Source organism: Hemitrygon akajei, chromosome 4 (assembly GCF_048418815.1).
Source record: "Hemitrygon akajei chromosome 4, sHemAka1.3, whole genome shotgun sequence".
NCBI lineage: Eukaryota > Metazoa > Chordata > Chondrichthyes > Myliobatiformes > Dasyatidae > Hemitrygon > Hemitrygon akajei.
Genome location: NC_133127.1, coordinates 19,426,072 through 19,451,572, shown reverse-complemented (window position 1 = coordinate 19,451,572; position 25,501 = coordinate 19,426,072). Strand labels below are relative to the sequence as shown.

Here is a 25,501-nt window from a genome sequence, read left to right as displayed (position 1 = left end):
AATAGTCAGTAAGAACATATTGCTATTGATTGGGTCTTGGACCGGCAGGTAAGCTTAAAAATTATAGACCGACCCTTTATGCACTAAGTGCAATGGGTGAAGGAATTCTGGTACTTTCTTCCTCATATAGAAGTTTATAGCGAGTTCATTATTATAGTGAGTAAGTCTAAGATTAATCGATTTTTGTAATCACATAATGGTAAAGGTGAGCAATGGAGTTAAATGACCCATTTCTTCTCCAGTTGCCTGCCCTTGATCATTTTCAAATATATGTTATATTTTACTTTCTATTGAAGTCAGTGGGGAAGATCTTTTTTTTTACACATTCATTCAAGAGCAGGCTGAAAGAGTACTTAATTGCTAATACGAGGGTACAAGTTGTTAAGATGGTTGGAAGAATGTGTGGCGGAATATCAGGGGTAAGTTTTTTTACACAGAGAGTGGTGGGTGTGTGGAATGGGCTGACAGCGGTGGTGGTAGAGGCAGATACGTTAGGGACATTTAAGAGATTGTGAAATAGGCACACGGATGATTGAAAAATTAAGAGCTATGCAGGAAGGAAAAGTGGATGGCTAGGAAAATGGATGGGTATGGAGGAGGACAGGGTTAGATTGATTTCAGAGTAGGGTAAAAGGTCACCACAATATTGTAGGCTGAAGAACCTATACTGTCCATTGCATTCTATGTTTCTATGTCCATCCCTTGCTGCCCTTGAGAAGGCGCGGTGGGCTGTCTTCTTGACACCCCAAACTGCGACGTAAGGATATTTTACATTGGAAATCTCAAGCCTTTGAGACGTGACTAGACCCACAATGCTAGAAAGGGGAAGGTTCAAGAATTCTGGCATGGAAAATAGCCCACCTGATCCAACCAGCGAACAAGTTAGGTCGAGTATCATTTTGCAGCCTTGGAGGGGGAGCCCAAAGCGAGGTGAGGAATGAGTGAGCAGTTAATATATCTGCAGCTTATTTATTGCTTGTGGATGGTGAGTTACTGCAGTGCTACTGAAGCCATTAAAGCTTGTCTCCTTATCTGACTTCTTGCACTCCAAAGGGACTGACAAAAAATATATCTCCAGGTGTTTCTCATAGAATTGAGTGTTTGAGATTTCCAATGTAATAGATCTTTACATTGCCGTTTCAGGGGGCTGCATTTTTTTCTTCCTTTTGAACAGATTTTGTTGCTGAAAGGTAGTTAAACTTTCCAAGGACTGCTTTTGATTTAACTTATAAATCCCTGTGAACAGACCTAAATATGAATGACCTTTTTTGTTTCCAGTGACAGTAGACCTTGAATATTATTCTATCTTCGTAGCAGTCTGCTTTCCAGACAAAGAATTCCAAATGAGCAGAGCTCGGCTGGGTCAGAGGACCCCTCTTGTGGAGCAATAGCAGAGAACCATCATTGAAGTTGAAAGCTGCGATTGTAGCAGGTCTTTTATCACTGTTTCATCAAAGAACTGAAAATTAATTGAAAGAAAAGAGCAGAAGGCCAGTGGGGATTACCGGGGAAAAGAGGAGAGTAAATGTTGGATGCTTGGAGAAGGAAAACTATCTGCTTTCTTTACAACCAGAACCTGGCGTCAAAATGTACAAATTGTAGAGGGCTTTGGTGAAACCACATATGGCATGCTGTACACAGGTTTGGTCCCCCTTATAGAGGGGAGCATATTCTTAGTTCCATGTAGGTTCAATCCTGGGTTAAGGAGGTTTTCTATAATGAGAGATCAACTAAGATTGCCTCAGAGATAAGAATAAGGTGTGATCTCATTGACGTATACAAGACTCTGAGAGGGATTCTTCTGGGACTAGAGGTAGGGGCATGGTCAAAATCAGAATCAGGTTTATTATCACTGACATATTTGAAATCTGTTGTTTTGTGACAGCAGAACTGTGCAATACATAAAACATACAATTAATTACAGTAATTATATGAGAGGACAGTTTCAAAAGATGATACCTCAAAAAGACAGCCATTATATACAGTATGACGTAAATGAAAATTACTTTGTGTAATGAAAATCATTTTAAAATTTGTGATGTGTTCTTTTCTGATGCAGTAATAAGCATTCACTTATCTATTCCCACAAGAAATCACTTTGTAAGAGTTACAAAAACGTATAATACAAAATACTTGGGTTAATAATGCAGAGGTACGGAAAACAAAGAATTCCAACAAACAGTTTTATATGTATATATATATATATATATATATATATATATATATACAAACGTACATAAACAGTTGTGTGTGTACACACACACACACACACACACACACACACACACACACACACACACACACACACACACACACACACACACACACACACACACACACACACACACACACACACACACACCTCTTTCTCTCTTTCCCTCTCTCCACCTCTCTGTCTCTCTGTCCTTCCCTCTGGTTCAATTTCAACTTTTCCTGTTAACGAAGCCATCCAAATGTATTTTTGATGCTGTTATCGCACCGTTCCCAGAGCTACACACAATATTCTAGGTGCATGCTCACCTGCTGTAACATGACATCCCAACTCATGTAATCTGCAGATGCTGAAATCCAAAGCAACACACTCAAAATGCTGGAGGAACTCAGCAGGCCAGGCAGCGTCTATGGAAAAGAGTAAACAGTCAACGTTTCAGGCTGAGAAGTACCCCATGCCGTTTCAGATGAAGCCAAGCGTACCATATTCCTACTTCATGACGTGTGTTCATCATTTTCAAGGATCTATGTATCCCTAGGTCTGCCCCTCTGTTCTACAATGCTGATAACACACACACAAGATGCTGGAGGAAATCAGCAGGCCAAGCAGCATCTATGGAGAAAAATAAATGGTCGATGCTTCAGGCCGAGAGCCTTCAGTGGGACAGGAAAGGAAGGGGGAAGAAGCCAAAATACGAAGGTGGGGGTGGGGGAGGGGGAGGTGATAGGTGAGCCATTTGAGGGGGAAGTGAGGTGAGAGAGGGAAGAGGGATGAAGTAAGAAGATGGAAGGTGATAGGTGGTAGAGTAAAGGGCTGAATCTAATAGGAGAGGATAGTGAACCATGACAGAAAGGGAAAGGGGTAGGAGCACTAGAGAGAGGTGATGAGCAGGTGAGGAGAGGAGCAAGGGGTGTGACGGGAGCCAGAATGGGGAATGGATAAAGAGAGAAGGGGGAGCGGGAAGAAATTGCTGAAATTTAATTTCTCACTCTTCTAAGACCCTTTTTACTGTTGCTCCTGTCTTTTTCCAAAGGCTGGGAGTCTAAAGGTAGAGGTTTTAGGATTACGATCGAGGGGAAAATTTAAAAGGGGTCCGTGGGGCAGGTATTTAACACAAGGGTGGTAGGTGTAAGGAATGAGTTACAAGAAGGGGAGGTAAAATTACAATGCTTAAAAACATTTGGACAGGTACATAGAGTGGAACGATTTAAAAGCAGGCAGATGAAATTGGCGTAGAACGAGATCTTGGTCGGCATAGACAGGTTGAATTGAAGGGCCTGTTTCTGTGCTGTATAACTGTGATAATTAGAGCCATAGACAACTACAGGACAGAAACAAGGCCTTCGACCCATCTAGTCTGTGCTGAACTACTATTCTGCCTCGTCCCTTCACTGTGCACCTGGAGCATAGCCTTCCGTGCCCCTCTCATCCATACACCTATCCAACTTTCTCTTAAATGTTGCAACTGAATCTGCGTCCGCCATTTCCGCTGCCAGCTTGTTCCACCTTCTCACCACCCTCTGAGTGGAGAAGTTCCATGTCATGTTCCTCTAAAATCTTGTTTTCTAATTTGTTGAAGAAAAATTGCTTTCTCAATCTTGTTCTCATTTTATAGAAAACAAATAGGCATAAAACTGTTTGCTCTGCTCCATGATGAATTACTTTTGATTCAATTTTGAATTTAATATTTTATAGATACTTCTACCTATTTGAGCATTGATATCCCTTTATATAGGACATAAACTGAATGTTACTGCCCCTGCATTCTGTGTAGTTCTCTGTAAAATTCAATCACATGGTAGGAAAAGTCAAACTGCAGAGATTTGAAGAACATATGGAAATTAATTTCCTTCAAGGTTGGGAATGTAGCCAGATATGGATGCGCACGAACTGTTTTTTTAAACATCAATCACTCTTGCCATTTCTCAACCGAGTCACTGAATGATACAGCAGCCTTGGGAGACATGGGCTAATTACAAGGTGGTGACAGATATCTTGCGGAGTCAAACCACCACCCAGTCAAAATACCTTGTTGTGAGACCTCAGACTTCCTTTAAAAGGTTCAAAAGTTCGAAGTAAATTTATTATCAAAGTATGCATATGTCACCATATGAGATTCGGTTTCTTGTGGGCATTCACAGTAGAACAAAGAAATACATTATGATCAATGAGAAACTACACACAAAGACTGATGAACAACCAATGTGCAAAAGACGACCTGTGCAAATACAAATAAACAGATAGATAGGTAAAGAGATAGATAGATAGATAGACAGACTGACAGACAGTTAGACAGTATATTCAGATAGAAAATACTGAATACAGGAGTTAGAGTCCTTGACAGTGAATCCATAGATTGTGGAATCAGTACAGTGAAGTTAGGTCCTATAGGGACCTCACTGGGAAAAGAAGATAAATACAGTAGAGAAAAGGAAGTGAATATCTATGTATAGGTAGAAATCGTTGACTCTATTTTTCACTCCAAAATATTATTGTAGTGCAGAGTAATCTGGCAGGTTATTGCTGAAATGCTTGCAGCTCCTATTCTCGCTGCCTGCGTCCAGGATTTGAGTTTCCCTGAGGACTGACTCCACCAGCTTCCTTCCTCTCACGTGGTGCACTCCTGTCTTGTATTCCCACCACAGGAGTGAGTCTGGGACAATGGAAGGAAGAAACGAAATCAATTAACTTCAAGCCTTTTTGAATTTTTAATCTGGTAAATACTAAGCAATTTCAATCAAACAGCATAAGGCAGATCATTAATTCGTCAAGGCTTGAATATCCAAAATATAGATGTATCTGAGAGGCTGGTTTGCATAAAAGCTGAGGATTTTTATTTATGAATAAACTCAACTTTGACTTGATCGGGCAGTTGTTGTTATTATAGCGACTGGGTCTGGCTTACTGCAAAGAAGAGCAATGTCATTTAAAAGGATCCAAAAGCTCCTGCCGAAGGGTCTCAGCCTGAAACATTGATTGTTTACTATTTTCCACAGATGCTGCCTGGCCTGCTGAGTTCCTCCAGCATTTTGTGTGTGTTCCAAAATCTCGGAAGAAAATGAGATGAGGAGGAATTTCTTTAGTAAGAAGGTGGTGAATCTGAAATTCATTGCCATGGAGGGCTGTGGAGGCTGTCAATATGCGTATTTAAGGCAGGGTTAGGTCCTTGATTGGTAAAAAGGGGGTTAATGAAGAAGGCAAGAGTTGAAAAAAAATCAGCCATAATTGAATGGTGGAACAGACTTGATGGGCAAACTGGCCTAATTCTGCTCCCATATCTTAAGGCCGAAAGGGGATTTGATTTGTACACATCTCTGATGCTGCAGAGATGCAGAGCAAGATCTGATAATTTCTCTAACTTCAATAACCACTCCCCTCTGTCCCCTTCTTTTCTCCCTTATTTAACTGCCTCCCCCCCCCCCCATTACCCTATCTATTTCCCTACCCAGCCCTGTCCATCTACCTATCATCCACATATTCCTCCATCTGGCCACCTCCCCATAACCCTCCCTTTATTCCATGCAGCACTAAACTATCCTATTCTTCTTCAGCCCTTTGTCACTTCCACCTATCACCTCCCAGTTTCTGACATCAATCCCACTCTTGCTCTTCCCTCACCTGCTTATAATCCACTTTACCTGGACCCATCTATCACCAGCAAGTTCCTGTTGCGCCCTTTCCCCCCAGCTACCACCCATCCGTGTCTCAAGCCCAGATGAAGGGTCTCAACCCAAAACATCGACTGCCCACTTCCCTCCATAGATGCTGCCCGACCTGTTAAGTTCCTCGAGTTTTTCAGCATCTGCAGGATCTCTATGTCTTCATTGTGACCATCAGGAAGATTGTTCAATATCTTGTTGCGATGTTCCTTTTGACATCGTTAATATGGTGAGGAAGTAGGAATGAGAGTTAGTCCAATTTTACAATGATCTCTGGTTTGATTAACCGAAGACCTTTACCTTCAGTAGGAGGATTGGTAGATTCTACATTTTACCTGGTAAACAGAGTAATTCTGTTCATCTTTGGATATTACGGTTTCTAATTGGTATTCGGCTCAGAACTCATTTTCCACCAATCTACATGTTTGTAGAAATGTAGTCTTGGCCAAAAATGTATCCTTTCTCCTGTCTCAGTAATGTTTGAGTAACCTTGTGTGTGTGTATATATTTTTTTATTAAGCATTTTTGTTCATTTACATAATTCATTATGGGTTTTATGTTAAATATTTCATTTACATATGTGTGAAATATATGCACCTTGCTTAAAGTAAACACAAAGTTAGACCCCCATTTTCGGACTTCCATGTCTTCCTTTGAACTAGTTTAATATTTTAAAGTTATTTCTGTCTTAAAATCCATTTCCAGCAGTGATCAGGTTGAGACCATTCAGTTCACATATAGGGTCTCAAGCTGAAACATTGACTGTCCATTTCCCTCCATTTGCCTGACCTGCTGAGTTCCTCTAGCATTTTAGGTACTACTTCAGACTTCTAGCATTTGAAGTCTCAAGCTTTATACTTGTTGAATTATTAGGTAATCTTGCTCAAATCCATTGTTCTACACTGTGGTCTGAGAAAAGAAGCCTGACGTTGATGAACATTGGAATTATTTTTAATTGTGTAGAAGCCATGTGATGAAAATGTTCTAACTCTCTGTCTGATGTTATAGGTCACAGCCTCAATCATGGTGTACAAGAAAGGCTCGGTGTTTTAATTTCCTTTGGTTAAACAGAGTCATGTAATTTTTTTGCTTTTCTTATCTTCTTCCCGGCAGATCACGGCTAGCAGAGTTCCAAACCCGCTGTCAGCCTTCAGCACAGTCTGTGAGTGGTTGTCTCAGGGAGAACTATGCCGCATGTCTGCTCTCGTACACTGGGATTATAGGTGAGATTCTGCCACCTTGCCTTCTGAGGGCAATGTTATTCTAATTACAATGCTCTTCGATGTGAAGGCAAACAGTGCTGGAGAGTGGAAACACGTTCCCATTTCAGGCATTCAGTGTCAGTATTTAACATTTCCTCTTATGTTAGTGCATCGCTGGTCTTCTGAAGGTTATGACAAGCATTAAGTTATTTATTCGGCCGTCCTGATGAAGCGTCTCAGCCCCAAACATCGGCTTTTTATTCCTCACCATAGATGCTGTCTGACCTGGTAGGTTCCTCTAGCATTTTGTGTGAGTTACTCCACAGTTCTAGCATCTGCAGAATCTCTTGTGTTTGAGTTATTTATTCTGAGGGAAACTGCTCAATCATAGGGGAGCTGCAGAGAGAAGCCCGAGCAATTCTCCTCCGGAATGAAATCAAAGTCAAAGTAAAATTTATTATTAAATTACATACATGTAACTTTGAGATTCATTTTCTTTTAGGCACTTACAGAAACTAAAGAAATACAATAGAATATATGAAAATCTATACCTGAACAAAGATTGACAAACAACCAATGTGCAAATAAAGACAATTTTTATCAAAATAAACTTTATTCATGAGTAAAAGCATCTACATAAATAAACCACACAATACCTCATCATTCTTATATTCATAGTCAATGCTTTCAGTACTGTACAATTACAGTCCTTTGCTCGTTCGTTCATTCGTTTGTTCGTTCGTTAAGTGCTGTAGCAAACTTTTCTACAGAAATAGTTTGCCATTGCTTTTTTCTGGGCAACATCTTTAAAAAAACAGGTGACTCCAGCCATTATCAACACTCTTCAGAGATTATCTGCCTGGCATAACCAGGACTTGTGATATGTACCAGCTGCTTGTACAACCATCCACCACCTGCTCCCATGGCTTCATGTGACCCTGATCGGGGTGTGGGAGGGCTAAGCAGGTGCTACACTTTGCCCAAGGTTGGCCTGCAGGCTAGCAGACGGAAGGGGCACGTTACATCTCCTTTGGGAGGGATGTATCTCCACCCCGCCACTCAATCCTTAAATTGTGCAAATAAATAAATAAAACTAAGAATATGAGTTGTAAAATCCTTGAAAGTGAGTCTGTCCATGGTGGTTCAAGAGCCTAATGATTGTAAGGAACTTAATACCTCTCATAACCTTTGATGTACTTTGCTTTGCATAAATATAATCCCTATTACAGTTGAGGGAATGGAATAGCCAAGATTATGTCTTGCAAGACCCAACAAATGCATTGAGGCAAAGATCAAATAATTTATTTGTTTAAAGGCTTTTCCTGAATACATTGGACTTATATTTTTTTCTCTTTAAAAGACCATAACACCGTAAGATATAGGAGCAGAATTAGGCCATTTAGCCGATCAAGTCTGCTCTGCCATTTCATTATGGCTGATTAATTTTTCCTCTAAGCACCAATCTCCTGCCTTCCCCCATATCCCTTAATCACCTGACCAATCAAGAATCTGTCAACCTCTACTTTAAATATACATAAAGTCTTGGCCTCCACAACTGCCTGTGGTAAAGAATTCCACAGATTCACCACTCTCTGGCTAAAGAAATTCCTCCTCATCTTCATTCTTAAAGGACACCCTCTATTCTGAGGCTGTGTCCTCTGGTCTTAGACTCTCCCACCATAGGAAACATTCTCTCCACATCCACTCTATCTAGGCCTTTCACCATTTGATAGGCTTCAATGAAGTCATACGTCATTCTTTTGAATTCCAGTGAATACAGGCTCAGAGCCATCAAATGCTCTTCATACAACAAGCTGTTTAATCCTAGAATCATTTTTGTGAATCTCATTTGAAACCCCTCCAGTTTCAGCCCATCCTTTCTAAGTTAAGGGGCACAAAACTGCTCACAATATTCCAAGTGAGGCCTCACCAGTGCATAATGAAGTCTCAACATTACATCCTTGCTTTTATATTCTAGTCCTTTTGAAATGAATGCTAACATTGCATTTGCCTTCCTCACCACAGACTCACCCTGCAAATTAACCTTTAGGGAACTCTGTAGAAGGACTGCCAAGTCCCTTTGCATCTTAGTTTTTTGTATTTTCTCTCCACTTAGAAAATAGTCAACCCTTTCATTTCTTCCACCAAAGTGCATGACCATACATTTCTTGACATTGTATTCCATCTGCCACTTCTTTACCCATTCTCGTAATAAGTCCTTCTGTAACCTCACTACTTCCTCCAAACTGCCTTCCCCTCCACCTATTTTCATATTGTCTGCAAACTTTGCAACAAAGCCATCAATTCCATCATCCAGATCTCTGAGATATAATGTTAAAAGAATGGGTGCTAACACAGACCCCTGTGGAACACCACTAGTCACCAGCAACCAGTCAGAAAAGGCTCCCTTTATCCCCACTCTTTGCTTCTGCCAATTGGCCACTGCTTTATCTATGTTAGAATCTTTCCTGTAATACCATGGACTCATAGCTTGTTAAGCAGCCTCTTGTGTGGCATTTTGTCAAAGGCCTTCTGAAAATCCACATGAAATGATGCTCCTTTGTCTATCCTGCTTGTTATTTCTTCAAAATATCCCAACAGATTCATCAAGCAAGATTTTCCCTTGAGGAAACCATGCTGTCTACGGTCTATTTTATCGTGTGCCTCCAAGTACCCTGAAGCCACATCCTTAACAATCAACTCCACATCTTCCCAAACACAGAGGCTAGACTAAATGACTTTCTTCTGCCTCTCCCCTTCTTGAAGAATGGAGTGACATCTGCAATTCTCCGGTCTTCCAGAACCATTCCAGAATATAGTAATTCTTGAAAGATCATTACTAACACCCCCACAATCTCTTCAGTCACCTCTTTCAGAACACCATCTGCTCCAGGTGACTTATCAGTTTCCACAAGAATCTTCTCTCTGGTAATGGTAACTTATGACATCTGACACCTGGAATTTCCACCATACTGCTAGTGTCTTCCACACACAGTGAAGACTGATGTAAAATACTTATCCAGTTCATCCACCATTTTATTGTTCCTCATTACCACTTCTCCGGCATTGTTTCCAGTGGTGGAAAATCCAGTTCTGCCTTTTTTACACTTTATGTATCTGAAGAAACCTTTGGTATCCTCTTTAATATTATTGGTTGGCTTACTTTCGTATTCCATCTTTACCTTCTTAATGACTCTTTTACTTGTCTTCTGATGGTACTTAAATCTTCCCAATCCCCTAACATCCCTTTAATTTTTTACTCTATTATATGCCCTCTCTTTGGCTTTTATGTTGATTTTCCTTATGGACTGGAATTCCAGTTTCTACACATCCCTTGAAGTAATTTGTTTGTCTAGAGTCACTTTGTCACATTCCTGGGCCATGACCTCATGACCCAATAACATTCATGGTGCTTAGAGGCAAGGAATCTCTTACAGACCATTGACAAGTATAATAGTTATTTAAATTTTTGAAAATATTTTATAAAATGGGAGTGGCATGTTAGCATAGCGGTTAACATATTGCTATTACAGTACTAGTTACCGGGGTTCAATTCCCACTGCTTTCTCTAAGGAGTTTGTACGTTCTCCCTGTGATTATGTGGATTTCCTCCAAATGTTTTGGTTACCTCCAACATTCCAAAGGCTTACATGTTAGTAGGTTAATTGGTCACATGAATGTAATTGGGTGGTGCGGGCTCATTGGGTCAGATGGGCCTGTTACCATGATGTATCTTTAAATACACAGTGGCCATTTTATAGATACCTCCTGTACCTAATAAAGTGGTATGTGAGTGTTGGTTTATGGTCCTCCACAGCTATAGCCCATCCACTTCAAGTTTTGATGTGTTGTGTGTTCAGAGATAGCCTTCTGCACACAACTTTTATAACACATGGTTATTCGAATTACTGTCAGCTTCAACCAGTCTGGAAATCTCCTCTAACAAGGCATTTTCATCCACAGATCTGCATCTATTTGCACCTTTCTCTGTAAACTCCAGATATTGTTGTGTGTGAAAATCCCAGGGGATCAGCAATTTCTGAGATACTCAAACCATTCCATCTGGCACCAACAATCATTCCACTGTCAAAGTCACTTAGATCACATTTCTCCACCCCCCCCCCCCCCGATGTTTGGACTGAACAACAACTGAACTTCTTGAACATGTCTTCATGCTTTTGTGCATTGAGTTGCTGCCACATGATAGGCTGATTAGATATTTGCATTATTGAGCAGGTGTACTGATTAAAGTTGCCACTGCCAATAAATAATAATAAAAATAAACATCATAAAAGTAAATAAAAATAATAGAAGTATTATTCTTACCCTGTCTTCCATTGACCTGGACGCACCTGAGCATTGCACTAACAGTCACAGGTAGTGATGCTTCAAAGTTCAAAGTAAATTTATTATCAAAGTATATTGGTCTAACTGTATACAAGCCTGAGATTTGTTTTCTTGTGGCATATGGTACTCAATGCAACCAACAACCAAATAGAGTCAGCAGATGGGCAATGAGCAAAACAGGGCAGACAACCAAAGAGCAAAAGACAACAAACTGTGCAAGTACAAAAGAAAAAAATAATTAATAATAATAATAAAAATAAATAAGCAATCAATTTCAAGAACATGAGATGAAGAGTCCTTGAAAGTTTCTCCATAGGTTGTTGGAAAAGAGAAGTTGAGTAAAGTTGTCCCCTTTGGTTCAAGAGCCTGATGGTTGAGAGGTAATAACTATTCCTGAACTTGGTGGTGTGAGTCCTGAGGCTGTATCTTCTCTCTGATGGCAGTAGTGGGAAAAGAGCATGGTGTGGGTCCCTGATGGTGGATGCTGCTTTCCCGCGACAATGCTTTGTGTAGATGTGCTCAGTGGTGGGGAGGGTTTTACCCGTGATGGACTGGGCGGTATCCACTACTTTTTGTAGGATTTTCTATTCAAGGGCATTGGTGTTTCCATACCAGGCTGTGATGCAGCCAGTCAACATATTCTCCACTACACATCTATAGAAGGTTGCCAAAGTTTTTAGATGTCATGCTGAATCTTCAAAAAGAATACAATCTTGTATGTTCTCAGGGGGCTGTGTTAAAGCTAGAGCCATTCCAGTATTATGGAGATACAAGAGAGACTGCAGGTACAGTGATCCGGAGGAACACACACAAAATGCTAGAGGAAAGCAGCTATGGAAGGAAATAACAATCGACACCTTGAGCTGAGACCGTTCATCAGGGTCCTTCTTTAGAACATTGTGGGGGATCACATTGAAACCGATCGAATATTGAAAAGCCTAGTGGAGAGTCAAAGTGGAGAGCTTGTTTCCAGTAATGGGGGAGGCTGGAACCAGAGGGCACAGCCTCAGAGTACAAGAATGTCCCATTAGAACAGAGATGAGGAGGAATTTCTTGAGCCAGAGGATGGTGAATCTGTGGAATTCATCGCCACAGTGGGCTGCGGAGACCAAGTCATTGGCTATATTTGAAACAGAGGTTGATAGGTTCTTAATTAGTAACGGTGTCAAAGGTTTCGGGGGGAAGGCAGGAGAATGGAGTTGAGAGGGATAGTTAATCAGCCATGATGGAATGGTGGAGAAGATACGATGGGCCAACTGGCCTAATTCTGCTTGTGGCCTTACAGACAGTCAGCCTGAGGTGTCAGCTGTTCATATCCCTTCGCAGATGCTGCCTGACTTGCTGAGTTCCTGCAGTGTTTTGTATGTGTTGTTCTGGTATTTCTTTCACCGCAACACGGCCGTGTGTAGTGAGGTTCCAAGCCCAAGGCTAATGAGCTACACAACAGTAGGCATTCTGCATGGCCCCAACAGAAACCCATCAACGTCTCCATGGTGATATCCTTAAGTTTGTTTCCTCTCTTTCGATAGGTACTGTGATTACCCCAAACTACATTGATAACTCAAGCTCGAATGTGGCGCCCTGGTGTACTTGCAGTGGGAGCGGAAACCAGAGAGAGGATTGTGAGAGCTTCCTCAGTCTCTTCACCGATAACATCTGCCTCAGTGAGTGTGGTTACCTGTCCTGGGATGTAATGGTGCCATTTGTTCCGAAGAAATGTATTTTGATTGATGGAAGTTTAAGTATGTCCTGACAGAGCAGTCACTGAGGTGTGGGGAGAGAACTAACGGGAGCGCTCCCTTGTTGTAGGCATGATAACCTAGCCGTTAGTGTAATGCTTTACAGTGCCGGCATTAGGAAGAGAAGGTTCGATTCCCACCACTGCCTGTAATGAATGTGAACATTCTCCCATGACCTCTTGAGTCTCCTCCCACATTCCAAAGACTACGATTAGGGTTAGTACGTCGTGGCGCCAGAGGCATGGTGACACGTGTGGGGTTGCCCCCAGCGCGACCTCAGACACTGTCGGTCATTGACACAAACAACATATTTCACTGTATATTGCAGTGTACATGTGATAAATAAAGCTAAGCCTTATCTTTTTCATCCCACTTATATACCATTCATTGCAACAGTCTGCAGTCCTGCGATGTCCTTGCTACATTTCTGCTGCACAGTGACATCTCTGCATTTGCTCACATTGTAAATGTTAACCCCATCCCTCCCCCTCCATCTCCCTCAATCAGAAATGATTTCACTCCTTTAGACTCAATTTTTCCTCATTATGCCTCTTTTACACTATTTACGTATTTTTGTAATTTACAGTAATTTCTATGTCTTGCACTGTACTGCTGCCTCCAATCAACAAATTTCATGACATTATAATAACCCTGATTCAGTATGCTAAGCCCTATGAGCTTGTAAAACTCAAAGATCAATAGCCCTGAGTGATGGGTAAGTTTCGAGAGATATGGGCCAAATGTGGGCAAATGGCCTTCAAGAGGACCACAGCCTTGTAGAGTTTGGAGGCCTGCGTGCCTCAATGACGCGGAGAGCTATGTTGGCTGGAGTCAGGGCCTTGTGTTTTTGCACCTGGTACAGTCACCCATGCCAAACAGGTCAAAGGGTAGAGATCAAACTGAGAGTGGCCCACAGCTCCTCCGGGTTTGGGGGTCCAGCTCAGAGCTAGCAACCCTGACTGGTCAAAAAAAAATGTTATGGAAATAGCAATAAAGAATCCTTTTATACAGACAGAGAGAGAGGACCTTCATTGCTGTCCTAAATACCAGTGGTGTAAGTGGGCAAATGGATTAGCTTAGATGGGCATCTTGGTTGGAATGAATGAGTTGCAATTAAGGGCCTGATTCCGTGCTTTATTACTCCATGACTCAATGAATGAAAACATCTCTCCACTATTCATCCTGAGACTATGAGTCTGCATATCTGAGTCCAATGGAGGCCGGAAGCCAAAGAAAACAGTCGGTCTTGGACTTAGAGCACTGTGGGTACAGGAATGGGCTTTGTTTGGTTATTGTTGTTTGTTGTGTTCTGTGTTGTTCGGCCAGAGTATTTTGGATATGTGATGTTGGCACCGGAATGTGATGTGATGCTTTGCAGGCTGCCCCCAGCACACCCTTAGGCTGTGTTGATTGTTAACGCAAACAATGGTTTTCACAAGTTTGAGCGCACACAGATAATGAATCTTGAATCTTGACCCTGAAAATCTCAAGCTGAAAGAATCTCCAAGGTTATAAAAGCCTGCTATTAATTGGATATAATTTAAAAAGATCACTGTTCATTCACGAAATTTCAGAGAACATTATATACTCATTAAAAAGTAGTGTGTTAATTAAAACTGAAAAAAAACCAGCACAACACAGAAAAAGATAGAATATTTTTTACAAACACTCTATAATTCAAGCCTGAGATCCAGTACTTCCTGGGGTTTAAGCTATCTTATCTTCTACCTGCAGAGAATGCATTTCAAGCATTTGGAAATGGGACAGACCTTAACACAGGCTCCAGTGTGCATCACTCCACGTCACAGACCTGGGGGAACAGACACATAAACAGCACGGAGCCTTCACACCAGGAGGAAAATGCGTTTAGTTCAGCACTACCCACACAGGTAGGAACGGAATGTAACGGGAATGGTCCGTGTACGAAGGTAAGCAAGGTCCTGCATTGATCCTTGCTGAAGTTAAGTCGGTGATCTCAAACAGATGAGCCACTTGCAGGATGAATCGGTCAGAATCTCTGGAGCCCATAAGTCTGCTCTGACCCGTGGTGGGGAACAAACTATTGCAATGTAGGAAGATATGATTGGGACTGACAAAGTAAACTTCACAGGCATGTCATCAATTCACATATAGGAAAAGTGGGAGGTTAGGGATGATATGATAAGCCTGTGTACTTACCATAAAGCTATAGAGGCCCCAGTATTTGATATGGTACTCCTCACACGTAGCTATGCAAGTTAAGGATATTCTGCAAGAGCATATTTGGCTCTGCAGGGTTGATTTGGACACCTCATTGCTGTTCGAGCAGTTTGGTCCATTAATAAGGAAACTGTATAACACCGAGTCCGCTGGCAGGTTTTTGTGTTTTCAAACATAATTATTTTCCTCACTTGTTAGAAATAATTACTTTTAACTTTGTTTGAGGCTGGGGCAAGGTGAAAGCCAGGTCAATATTCAGTTCTAAAGGGAAATCTCAATAGAACATAGAATAGTACAGCACAGATAGATAGATAGATAGATAGATACTTTATTCATCCCCATGGGGAAATTCAACATTTTTTCCAATGTCCCATACACTTGTTGTAGCAAAAACTCATTACATACAATACTTAACTCAGTAATAATATGATATGCATCTAAATCACTAACTCAAAAAGCATTAATAATAGCTTTAAAAAAAGTTCTTAAGTCCTGGCAGTTGAATTGTAAAGCCTAATGGCATTGGGGAGTATTGACCTCTTCATCCTATCTGAGGAGCATTGCATCGACAGTAACCTATCGCTGAAACTGCTTCTCTGTCTCTGGATGGTGCTATGTAGAGGATGTTCAGGGTTTTCCATAATTGACCGTAGCCTACTCAGCGCCCTTCGCTCAGCTACCGATGTTAAACTCTCCAGTACTTTGCCCACGACAGAGCCCACCTTCCTTATCAGCTTATTAAGACGTGAGGCGTCCTTCTTCTTAATGCTTCCTCCCCAACACGCCACCACAAAGAAGAGGGCGCTCTCAACAACTGACCTATAGAACATCTTCAGCATCTCACTGCAGACATTGAATGACGCCAACCTTCTAAGGAAGTACAGTCGACTCTGTGCCTTCCTGCACAAGGCATCTGTGTTGGCAGTCCAGTCTAGCTTCTCGTCCAACTGTACTCCCAGATACTTGTAGGTCTTAACCTGCTCCACACATTCTCCATTAAGTATAGGCCCTTCTGCCCATGATGTGGTGCCAACCTCTTAACCAACTCCAAGATCAATCTAACCCTTCCCTCTCACACACACTTCCATTTTTCTATCATTTGTGCATCTATTTAGGAGTCTCTTAAATATCCCTAATGTATCTGCCTGTAACACCACCCCGGCAACGAGTTCCATGCACCCAGCACTCTCTGAGCAAAAGTGAAAAGAAGGCCTATTTTTAACATGCCCCTCCATATACTTTCCTAAAAGCAACTTAAGATTATGTCTTTTGTGTTACCTATTTCCGCCCTGCAAAAAAAGATATTGGCTGCCCACTCTATCAATTCCTATTATTATGTACACCTCTCATCCTCCTTCCCTCCAAAAAGAAAAGCCCTAACTCACTCAACATCTCCTCATAACACATGCTCTCTACTCCAGGCAACATCTTGATCTTTCAGTAGGATGGTGGCGTTCTTGGTCACAGCAGCCTCTAAAGGTCCAACAGATGGCGCAGATGTGGGTCTTAAATATTTCTCTTGTGGTCACAAGACCCTGTTCGTGGTAATATAACCTACTGCAGGTCTGGTTCACTGATGAGACCAACAGTGGGGGAGATGTGTGGCCTCTGTTGCTGCGTGGACCGTACATGTGTATGTTTGTAGGATTATTGAACTTGAACTAGAATTTGTAAGCCTCCTCTGCATCCTCTCTAAAACTTCTAAATCCTTCCTATAATGAGGCGATCTATTGTTGTTGGGAGTGAATAGTGGGTCTATATATAACATCACAATGGAATACTTTACCACTTATAAGGCCCACATTATAAGGATGATACTAAGAGAGAGCACATTGTAGATTCAGAAACAAAGTATCACTAAGATGGAGTTAGAATGCAGGCCAAGAGATTTATTTATTTACTTTTACAGAGGATTATAATGCTGTGGTAGGATGGTGGGTGGAGATACATCTCTTCCAAAGGAGGTGTAAGGCACTCCTTCCCTTCGCTAGCCTGCAGGTCACCCTTGGGCAAGGTGTAGCACCCGCTTAGTCAGGGCCATGTGAAGCCATGGGAGCAGCTGGTACATATCACAAGTCTGGTTATGCGACCACTGATGCCAGGCAGACAATCTCTGAAGAGTATTGATAATGGCTGGCATTACCTGTCTTGTAAAGACACTGCCCAGGAGAAGGCAATGGCAAATCACTTCTGTAGAAAAATCTGCCAAGAACAGTCATGGTCATGGAAAGACCATGATTGCTCACATCATACGACACAGCACATAATGATGATGATAATGCTTTGAAGATATACTGACGAAGCTGATGTCTGGAGCTGAACTGTAGGAGTTTTTGAGTCTGCCTTTGCGGAGAGGTGTCTTTCCAGATGTGAAAGTTATTTGCATTTTGCAGGGTCTAGCAGGACATTAAGACCATAAGATATAGGAGCAAAATTAAGCCATTTGGCCCAGCATTCCATCATGACTGGTTTATTATCCCTCTCAACCTCAGACTCATGCCTTTTCCCCGTAACCTTTGATGCCCCCACTAATCAAGAACGTATCAACCTCTGCTTTAAATATCCCAGTGACTTGGCCTTCACAGTCATTTGTGGCAATGAATTGCATAGATCTACTACCGTCTGTTGAAAAGGATGTCCTTGTATTCAGAGGATGTGTCCTCTGGTCTTAGACTCTCCCATTATTGGAAAAATCTTTTCCACATCCACTCAATCTAGATATTTAAAGCTTCAACGGGATTCAATGAGATCCCCCCCCCCCCAATTCTTTAAAACTCCAGCAAGCATAGGTCAGAGCCATCAAACACTCATGTTGCATTATCCCTGTCATTCCTGGGATCATTCTTGTGAACTTTTTCTGAACCTTTCCAAAGCCAGCACATATTTGTTTGTTGTGGTGCCCAAATAAAGAGACCTTCATTATCAGGGGTGTTGACCATGAGGGAGGGTGAATAGAGGATCTTTGTTTTATGGATATTTAAGATATGGTTCATTTTCATGAAGTTTAAGACATTGAGGATGAAATTCACTGCTGCCACTAGTGTCTGAGCAAAAGATTATTGATCAAGAGCTCAAGCCCAGCACAAAACTCACAGTCTACTGGACAGAAGTGATCCCCAGCCTCCTTGACACTTCAGAGACACAACCACTCATAACAGACTCCTCAAAGCACTGGACAGGCACCACCAATGATTTCTCCAATTCCACTGACAGAATAAGTGAACCATAGTCAGCGTTCTCTCCCAACTCAGCATTGAGGCCATAGTCACACTAAGTGCAGGCTGCAATGGACAGGCCACATCTACTATTTACCAGATTCCAGGTTCCTGATACATGCTCTCCACTGAGCTGCACCATAGGAAAAATGACTCAAGGACCTTTCCCAAAGTCACTTTTAGAAAATGCAACATCCTCATTGATCCAAGGTAATCCCCAGCCCCTAATCACTAGAAAGGCAGGAACAATATCTGTAAAGGGACTAGAAATGGTTGGGTGGCTCGGCAGTGGGTAGTGTAACACTTTACAGAGCCAGCCATCAACGATTAGAGTTCAATTCTCCACGTGGCCATGTGGGCTTTCTCCAGGTGCTCCAGTTTCTTCCCACATACATTTACGTTTAGGATTAGTAGGTTGTGGACGTGCTGGAAACAAGATGGCACTTGCAGGCTGTCCCCAGTATATTCATGATGCGAGTGATGCATTTCATTGTATAATTCAATGATCCAATGTACATGTGACAAATAAAGCTAACCTTTAGATTTGTGACCGAGACGCCTTGACAAGAGTGCAAGGAGTTCAATAGAAAATAGGGGATTGGACACAAAACGTCCCAGTCAATTCCACCCCCCCCCCTGCCACACACTCCCATGCTTCATAGACCACCTCCTGGCTCATCTGTGCAGATTGCTCAGACTCCACACACAGCTCATCAGCCATCTCAGAATCCTTGTAACTGGACCGAAAGAAAGTCACACACAACCTCAAGAGACCACCTTAGAAGAAAATTGTGTTGATATGTTACCAGAACAACAGTCGATTAGGAAGGCTGTTCACCAGGGTCTTCTCTCGGGTGATTAGGGAATAAACGATAAATGATGGCATTCATGGTCAGCACGGCATGGTCATGTATCAGTTGGTGTAACTTTTTATATTGCCAGATATAAGATTGGGGTTCAATTCCTGCCGCTGTCTGAAGGGAGTTTGTACATTCTCCCTGTAACTGAGTGGGTTTCCTCCCAGTTCTCTGGTTTCCTTGCGCATTGCAAAGACGTACAAGTCATGGTTAGTAAGTTGTGGGCATGCTGGGTCGTGTGTGGTGACATGGTGGGCTATCTCCAGCAAATCCTTAATGCAAACGATAGATTTCACTGTATGTTTTGAAGTACATGTGACCAGTAAAGTTAATTTTTATCTTTAGTCTTTCATCTTTATCTTTACATCCCTATTCTGTAAATTAATGTGTAGCATTGCTCCAGAAAGATCAGAGATGAGAGACTGTCAGCAAACTTAAGTTTTTTTTCAGTATTTATTTCTAAACTGTAGCCTTCACCAGCAATCCTCACACAACCTTATCCCTAGATGACCTTGGTAAAATGGAAGCAAGCAGTCAACTTGACCTGATAATGATTTTAAGCAAGAAATAACCAGGCTATTTTACTCTGAGGGAGATTACCTACACTGGCATAGATCCATTTTCTTGAGTGATGAGATATACCCTCAGTGGCGATTTTATTAAGTCCACCTGTACACCTCCTCTTTACTGCAAATATCTAATCAGCCAACCATGTGGCAAAACTCAATGCATAAAAGCATGCAGACATGGTCAAGAGGTTCAGGTGGCTGTGTGGTGAAAAAGGCACAACAGCATCTCTTTCACCTCAGACGGTTGAAGAAGTTTGGTGTGGCCCCCCAAATCCTAAGAACTTTCTACAGGGGCACAACTGAGAGCATCCTGATTAGTTGCATCACTGCCTGGTATGGGAACTGTACTTCCCTCAGTTGCAGGATTCTGCAGAGAGAGGTGCGGACAGCCCTGTGCATCTGTAGATGTGAACTTCCCACTATTCAGGACATTTACAAAGACAGGTGTGTAAAAAGGGCCCGAAGGATCATGGGGGGCCTGAGTCCCCCCAACCACAAACTGTTCCAGCTGCTACTGTCCGGGAAGCTGTACTGCAGCATAAAAGCCAGGACCAGCAGGCTCCGGGACAACTTCTTCCACCAGGCCATCAGCCTGATTAATTCATGCTGATGCAATTGTATTAGTATGTTATATTGACTGTCCTGTTGTGCATACTATTTGTTACAAATTACAGTACTATAAATTGCACATTGTACATTTAGATGGAGACGTAATGTAAAGATTTTTACTCCTCATGTATATGAAGGATGTAAGAAATAAAGTCAATTCAATTCAGCTGTTGCGAAATGATAGGCGAAGACCAGAGGGGGTGGTGGAAATGCCAATCACCTTTCCAGCTCTCAGCTTTACCCCACCCCCTCCGCTCTTCTCCTATTGTTTCACATTTCCCCCGCCCCCTCCTACTTTCAAATCTCTTACTATCTTTCCTTTCAGTTAGTCCTGATGAAGGGTCTCAGCCCGAAACGTCGACAGTGCTTCTCCCTATAGATGCTGCCTGGCCTGCTGCATTCCATCAGCATTTTGTGTGTGTTCATTAATAAGAGAGGTCAGACTGGTTCAAGCTGACAAGAAGGTGACAGTAACTCAGATAACAACACATTACAACAGTGGTGTGCAGACGAGTATCTCTGAAAGCACAACATGTTGATGCTTTTTTAAAATTAATTATTTATTAATTACATTTCAGAAATTACAAGGAATAAATGTGATAATAAAATAGTAAGAAAAATAATGTTGACCCTCCCCCCTTCCCTTAACCCTCCCCCCCTTAACCCTTATCTAAAGAAAGGGAAAAAAAAGAAAGAAAGAAGAGAAAGATTGCCTGGATATCAGAGGACCCCCACATGCTCCATGGAGTTCAAAATAAATTTAATATTTAAAACATGTTGATGCTTGAAGTGGATGGAGTACAGTAGCAGAGGAGCATGAACATACACTCAGTGGCCATTTTTTAGGGACAGAAGGTACCTAATAAAGTGGCCACTGAGTGCAGACAGTAATTTGCTTTACATGACATTCATGGTTATTTTCACTGATTTCTGCCTTTTATTACCAATTTTCTTTTAAAAAATGAGAAATCTCAGATGGTTATGGTGAGATATGCATTCCTTTAGATTATTAATCTAAGACTCTGTAGTAGCACAGTACAGCGATGTGAGTTCTAAGCCATTATAGCCTGTTAGTAATGGTACATTGTACTTCATTCTAATGGCACATTAAATGCCATCAATCGCAGAGATCAGTGGGTCCAAAAGAAAGACTACAGCATGGTTTAACTTGACAGTGCAAAATGTGCGCTGGTAATATTGAGAGAAGAAGATGTGGTTTATCTGGGCTTCCCTTCGAGATTTGACACCTTGCATAAAATTACAGGGTGACCAGCAGCAAACAAGTTTTTAAATTGGGTATGTCCACCTTCCATTAAAGTGAATTAGAAGGACAGAGGCAGCCTCTGTGATCACATCGTTAATGTGTTGCCCTTGCAGCCTGCTTGTGCTTATCACTGAAAAATATAATTGAGGCCGGGGGAGTGGAGAACAGTGAGGTGCAACGTTCATCAATCAGGTCAAAGGAAATCTTACGGGCAGTGGCAACATGTCTGCAAGCACTTAACTGCATTGGACTCGTTACTTTGGATGCTGCCTATAAAATGTTGCAAAAGGCTCATAAAATTATTTTCAGATTGTATGTTTTCATTTTAAACTTCTTAAGGGCTGGCATACAATTGACATGGCTTAACCCCCCCCCCCCCCCCAAACTGATTGTTTGAACTGACTAAATAACACTAAATGTACTACAGGTGACACCCACATTAGGGAGGCATAGATGACTGTACATATCATGACTTTCTGTAATGCAACCTCCGTTTTCCCATTGAACACCATGCTATAAGTGGAGGTGCATTCTTCCAGCCTGTTTTTCTCTCATATTAATCAAAGTCAGAAAGCTAGAGAAACTCAATGGGTCGGTCAGCATCTATAGAGGGTGGTGGTGGTTGGAGGAGCAACAACTTATATTCTTCAGGGTAACCTCCAAATTGATGGCATGAACATTGATTTCTCAAACTTCCAGTAATTATCTGCCCTTCTCTTCTTCACCATTCCCCATTCCTGTTTCCCTCTAACAACTTATCTTCTTACCTGTCATTCACCTCCCTCTGGTGCTCCTCCCCTCTCCTTTCTTCCATGGTCTTCTGTCCTCTCCTATTAGGTTTCCCCTTCTCCAGCCCTTTATCTCTTTCACCAACTTCCCAGCTCTTTACTTCACCCCCATCTCTCATCTATCCCCTACCACCTTGTACTTCTTCCTCCCATCCTCCCATTCTGTCTTCTCCACTTCCTTCCCAGTCCTGATGAAGGGCTTGAAACATCGACTGTTTACTCTTTTCCATAGACACTGCCTGGCATGCTGAGTTCCTCCAGCATTTTGTGTGTGTTGCTTTGGATTTCTTGCATCTGTAGATTTTCTCTTGTTTCTGATCTATAGAGGGTGCTCTGGTTTCCTCCCACATTCCGAAGATGTACGAGTTAGAATTAGGAAAGTGTGCACGTGCTATATTGTCCCCGGAAGCATTGAGTCGTAGAAAGATATAGCACAGATACAAGCCCTTCAGCCCATCTTGTCTATGCCAAACCATTAAAACTGTCTACTCCTATCCATGTACCTATCCAAACTTCTGGCAGCACTTGTGCAGTGCCCCCAGCGCAATCCTCCAACTGTTTTGGTCGTTGACACAATTGACACATTTCACTGTATGCCTCAATGTTTCGATGTACGTATGACAAATAAAGCTTATCTAAATCTAATCTAAATCATTTAATCTAATCTTGTGGATTAGGAATGTGTTTGGAAGTAGGGGTGTTAAGTGAAGAGATGGGGGTGTTCATGGGTGTAGAGAGGTGGTGTAGAAGGAGTTGAGGGGGGATAATGAGTTAAAGCATGGTAGCAGTGCAGGTGTAGGAAAGGCGGAGGAATTACTTTAAGGAGATGGAGTACGAGTTGGCCACGGCCACTGCGGCTGCTCACAATGTCTCACAGAGTGCTACACTCTGAGAATGCTTCTTCATATCCTCAGATCAGAGGGAGAGGCTGCCAATCCAATTAAATTGATAATGGTATATCCAAATCGTATTGCCCCACAGTATGGAGTGACCACGGATAAAACAAACATCTGTTGTTTCTTTCACATCTTTTTCCCACATAACATCCGTAAGAAGGAATTTTGTTCCATATCTCAGATTTTCGGGTAGTTATTTACAAATTACAGAGAACAGAATTTCTGTATCACAAAAGGCTGTAACATGGGGGTTGCCTGTTCAACGGGTCAGGAAGCATTATGAACATAAGGGGTCATTGAACTACTGAAGGTGAAGCTATTAGATTTCCACAATATACACTCGGTGTCCACTTTATTAGGTAGATCGTGTACATAACAAAGTGGCCACGTAGTATGTTTATGTTCTTTTGCTGCTGTAGCCCATCCACTTCAAGGTTTGGTCAATTGTGTGTTCAGAGATGCTCTTCAGCACACCACTGTGGTAACGCATAGTTATTTGAGTTACTGTCGCCTTCCCGTCAGCTTGAACCAGTCTGGCCATTCTCCTCTGACCTCTCTCATTAACAAGGCTCTTTTCACCCACAGAACCTTTGCTCACTGGATGCTTTTTTTTGTTCTTTGTACCATTTTCTATAAACTCTAGATACTGCTGTGCGTGAAAATCCTAAGAGATCAGCAATTTCTGAGTTACTCAAAACACCCTGTCTGGCACCAACAATCATTCTACAGTTAAAGCCACTTAGATCGCATTTCTTCCTCTTTCTGATGTTTGGTCTAAACAACAACTGAACCTCTTGACCATGTTTGCATGCTTTTGTGCATTGAGTTGCTGTCACAAAATTGGCTGATTAGACATTTGCATCAATGAGGTGTACATTTGTATCTAATAAAGTGGCCACTGAGTGTATTTACAGATTGATGCTTAATTCTGTCCCTCTAAAGTTTTCCTCTAATGGTTTAATGTTTACCTTCACTATCTTGTGTTTGTTGAAGACACAGATTCAGAAGTTTCCCTGATACGATTATCACAGTGCTTGGAAAAGGCAGTGACCAGCTTTTGTTTGGGCACGGTAATATGGAGCAGTTGTAATGCTCAGGATTAAGCAACTTTCCTGTGAAGAATGGTCACATGCTAGAGTTTCCTGGAACCTGCGACACAGCAAAATCAGAGGGGAAGGGAATCTTTATTTGTGCTACCCCCAAAGTCATCTTATTGACTCTGCAAGAATAGCACAGGAACTGTGGTGCTAAGAATGAAGAGTTCTGGGAATGAAAGAGTGCAACTGCAAATATGTTGCAATAGGAGTGTTTTTGCTTTGGATTCAAGGGTTAAACAAATGACAGCTTAGGTATTCAGTGAAGTAATTCCAGGCACCTGCTGTACTATCCTTGTTTATACTACTGTGTTACATGCAATGATTTTCCTGGGGTCTAGTCTATGCTTACCTCTAATTCACTTTTGTTTATATCCTCTAAGCTCCATTTTTTTTTTGGTGTTCTAATAAAGTCAACACACACAGAGATTATATTCTGTTTCCCCAGGTCCAAGATTAAAGGGAGATTTAATTAATAGGGAAAACTTTGCGATGGGAACAGCAGGGGAGCAAAATTAATTTAGATAGCTGTTGGCTGAATAGCTTCCTGCAAATGTTAGGTCTGAGCAAGCTACATGTGGCCTTCACAGGATTTTGTAAAAATGCATTCAAATGACTACAAAGAGAGATTCAAGAGAATGCAAATACTGGAATTTGAAGCCACAAACAATCTGCTGGAGGAACTCAGAGGGCTGAGCGGCATCTGTGGCAGGAAAGGAATTGTCGAAGTTTTGGGTCAAAACCTGCATCGGGGCTAGTGACTAAGAAACAACAGAGAGTAATACTCATAGGTTTCTGTGGGTTGGACAGATACAGCCAACTAGAGGTGAGGCTGCACTTGATCTGGTATT

General features: G+C 41.8%; 1 protein-coding gene across 1 annotated transcript in view; it reads left to right on the top strand.

Annotated features, from left to right (window-relative positions):
- gfra4a (GDNF family receptor alpha 4a) overlaps positions 1–25,501 on the top strand; it is a 211,428-nt gene that overhangs the window by 175,504 nt on the left and 10,423 nt on the right. Inside the window, exons 5-7 of the mRNA XM_073042134.1 lie at positions 6,985–7,094; positions 12,950–13,084; positions 14,894–15,048. Coding sequence (XP_072898235.1) covers positions 6,985–7,094; positions 12,950–13,084; positions 14,894–15,048 — 400 coding nt within the window. The remainder of the gene's footprint in view (positions 1–6,984; positions 7,095–12,949; positions 13,085–14,893; positions 15,049–25,501) is intronic.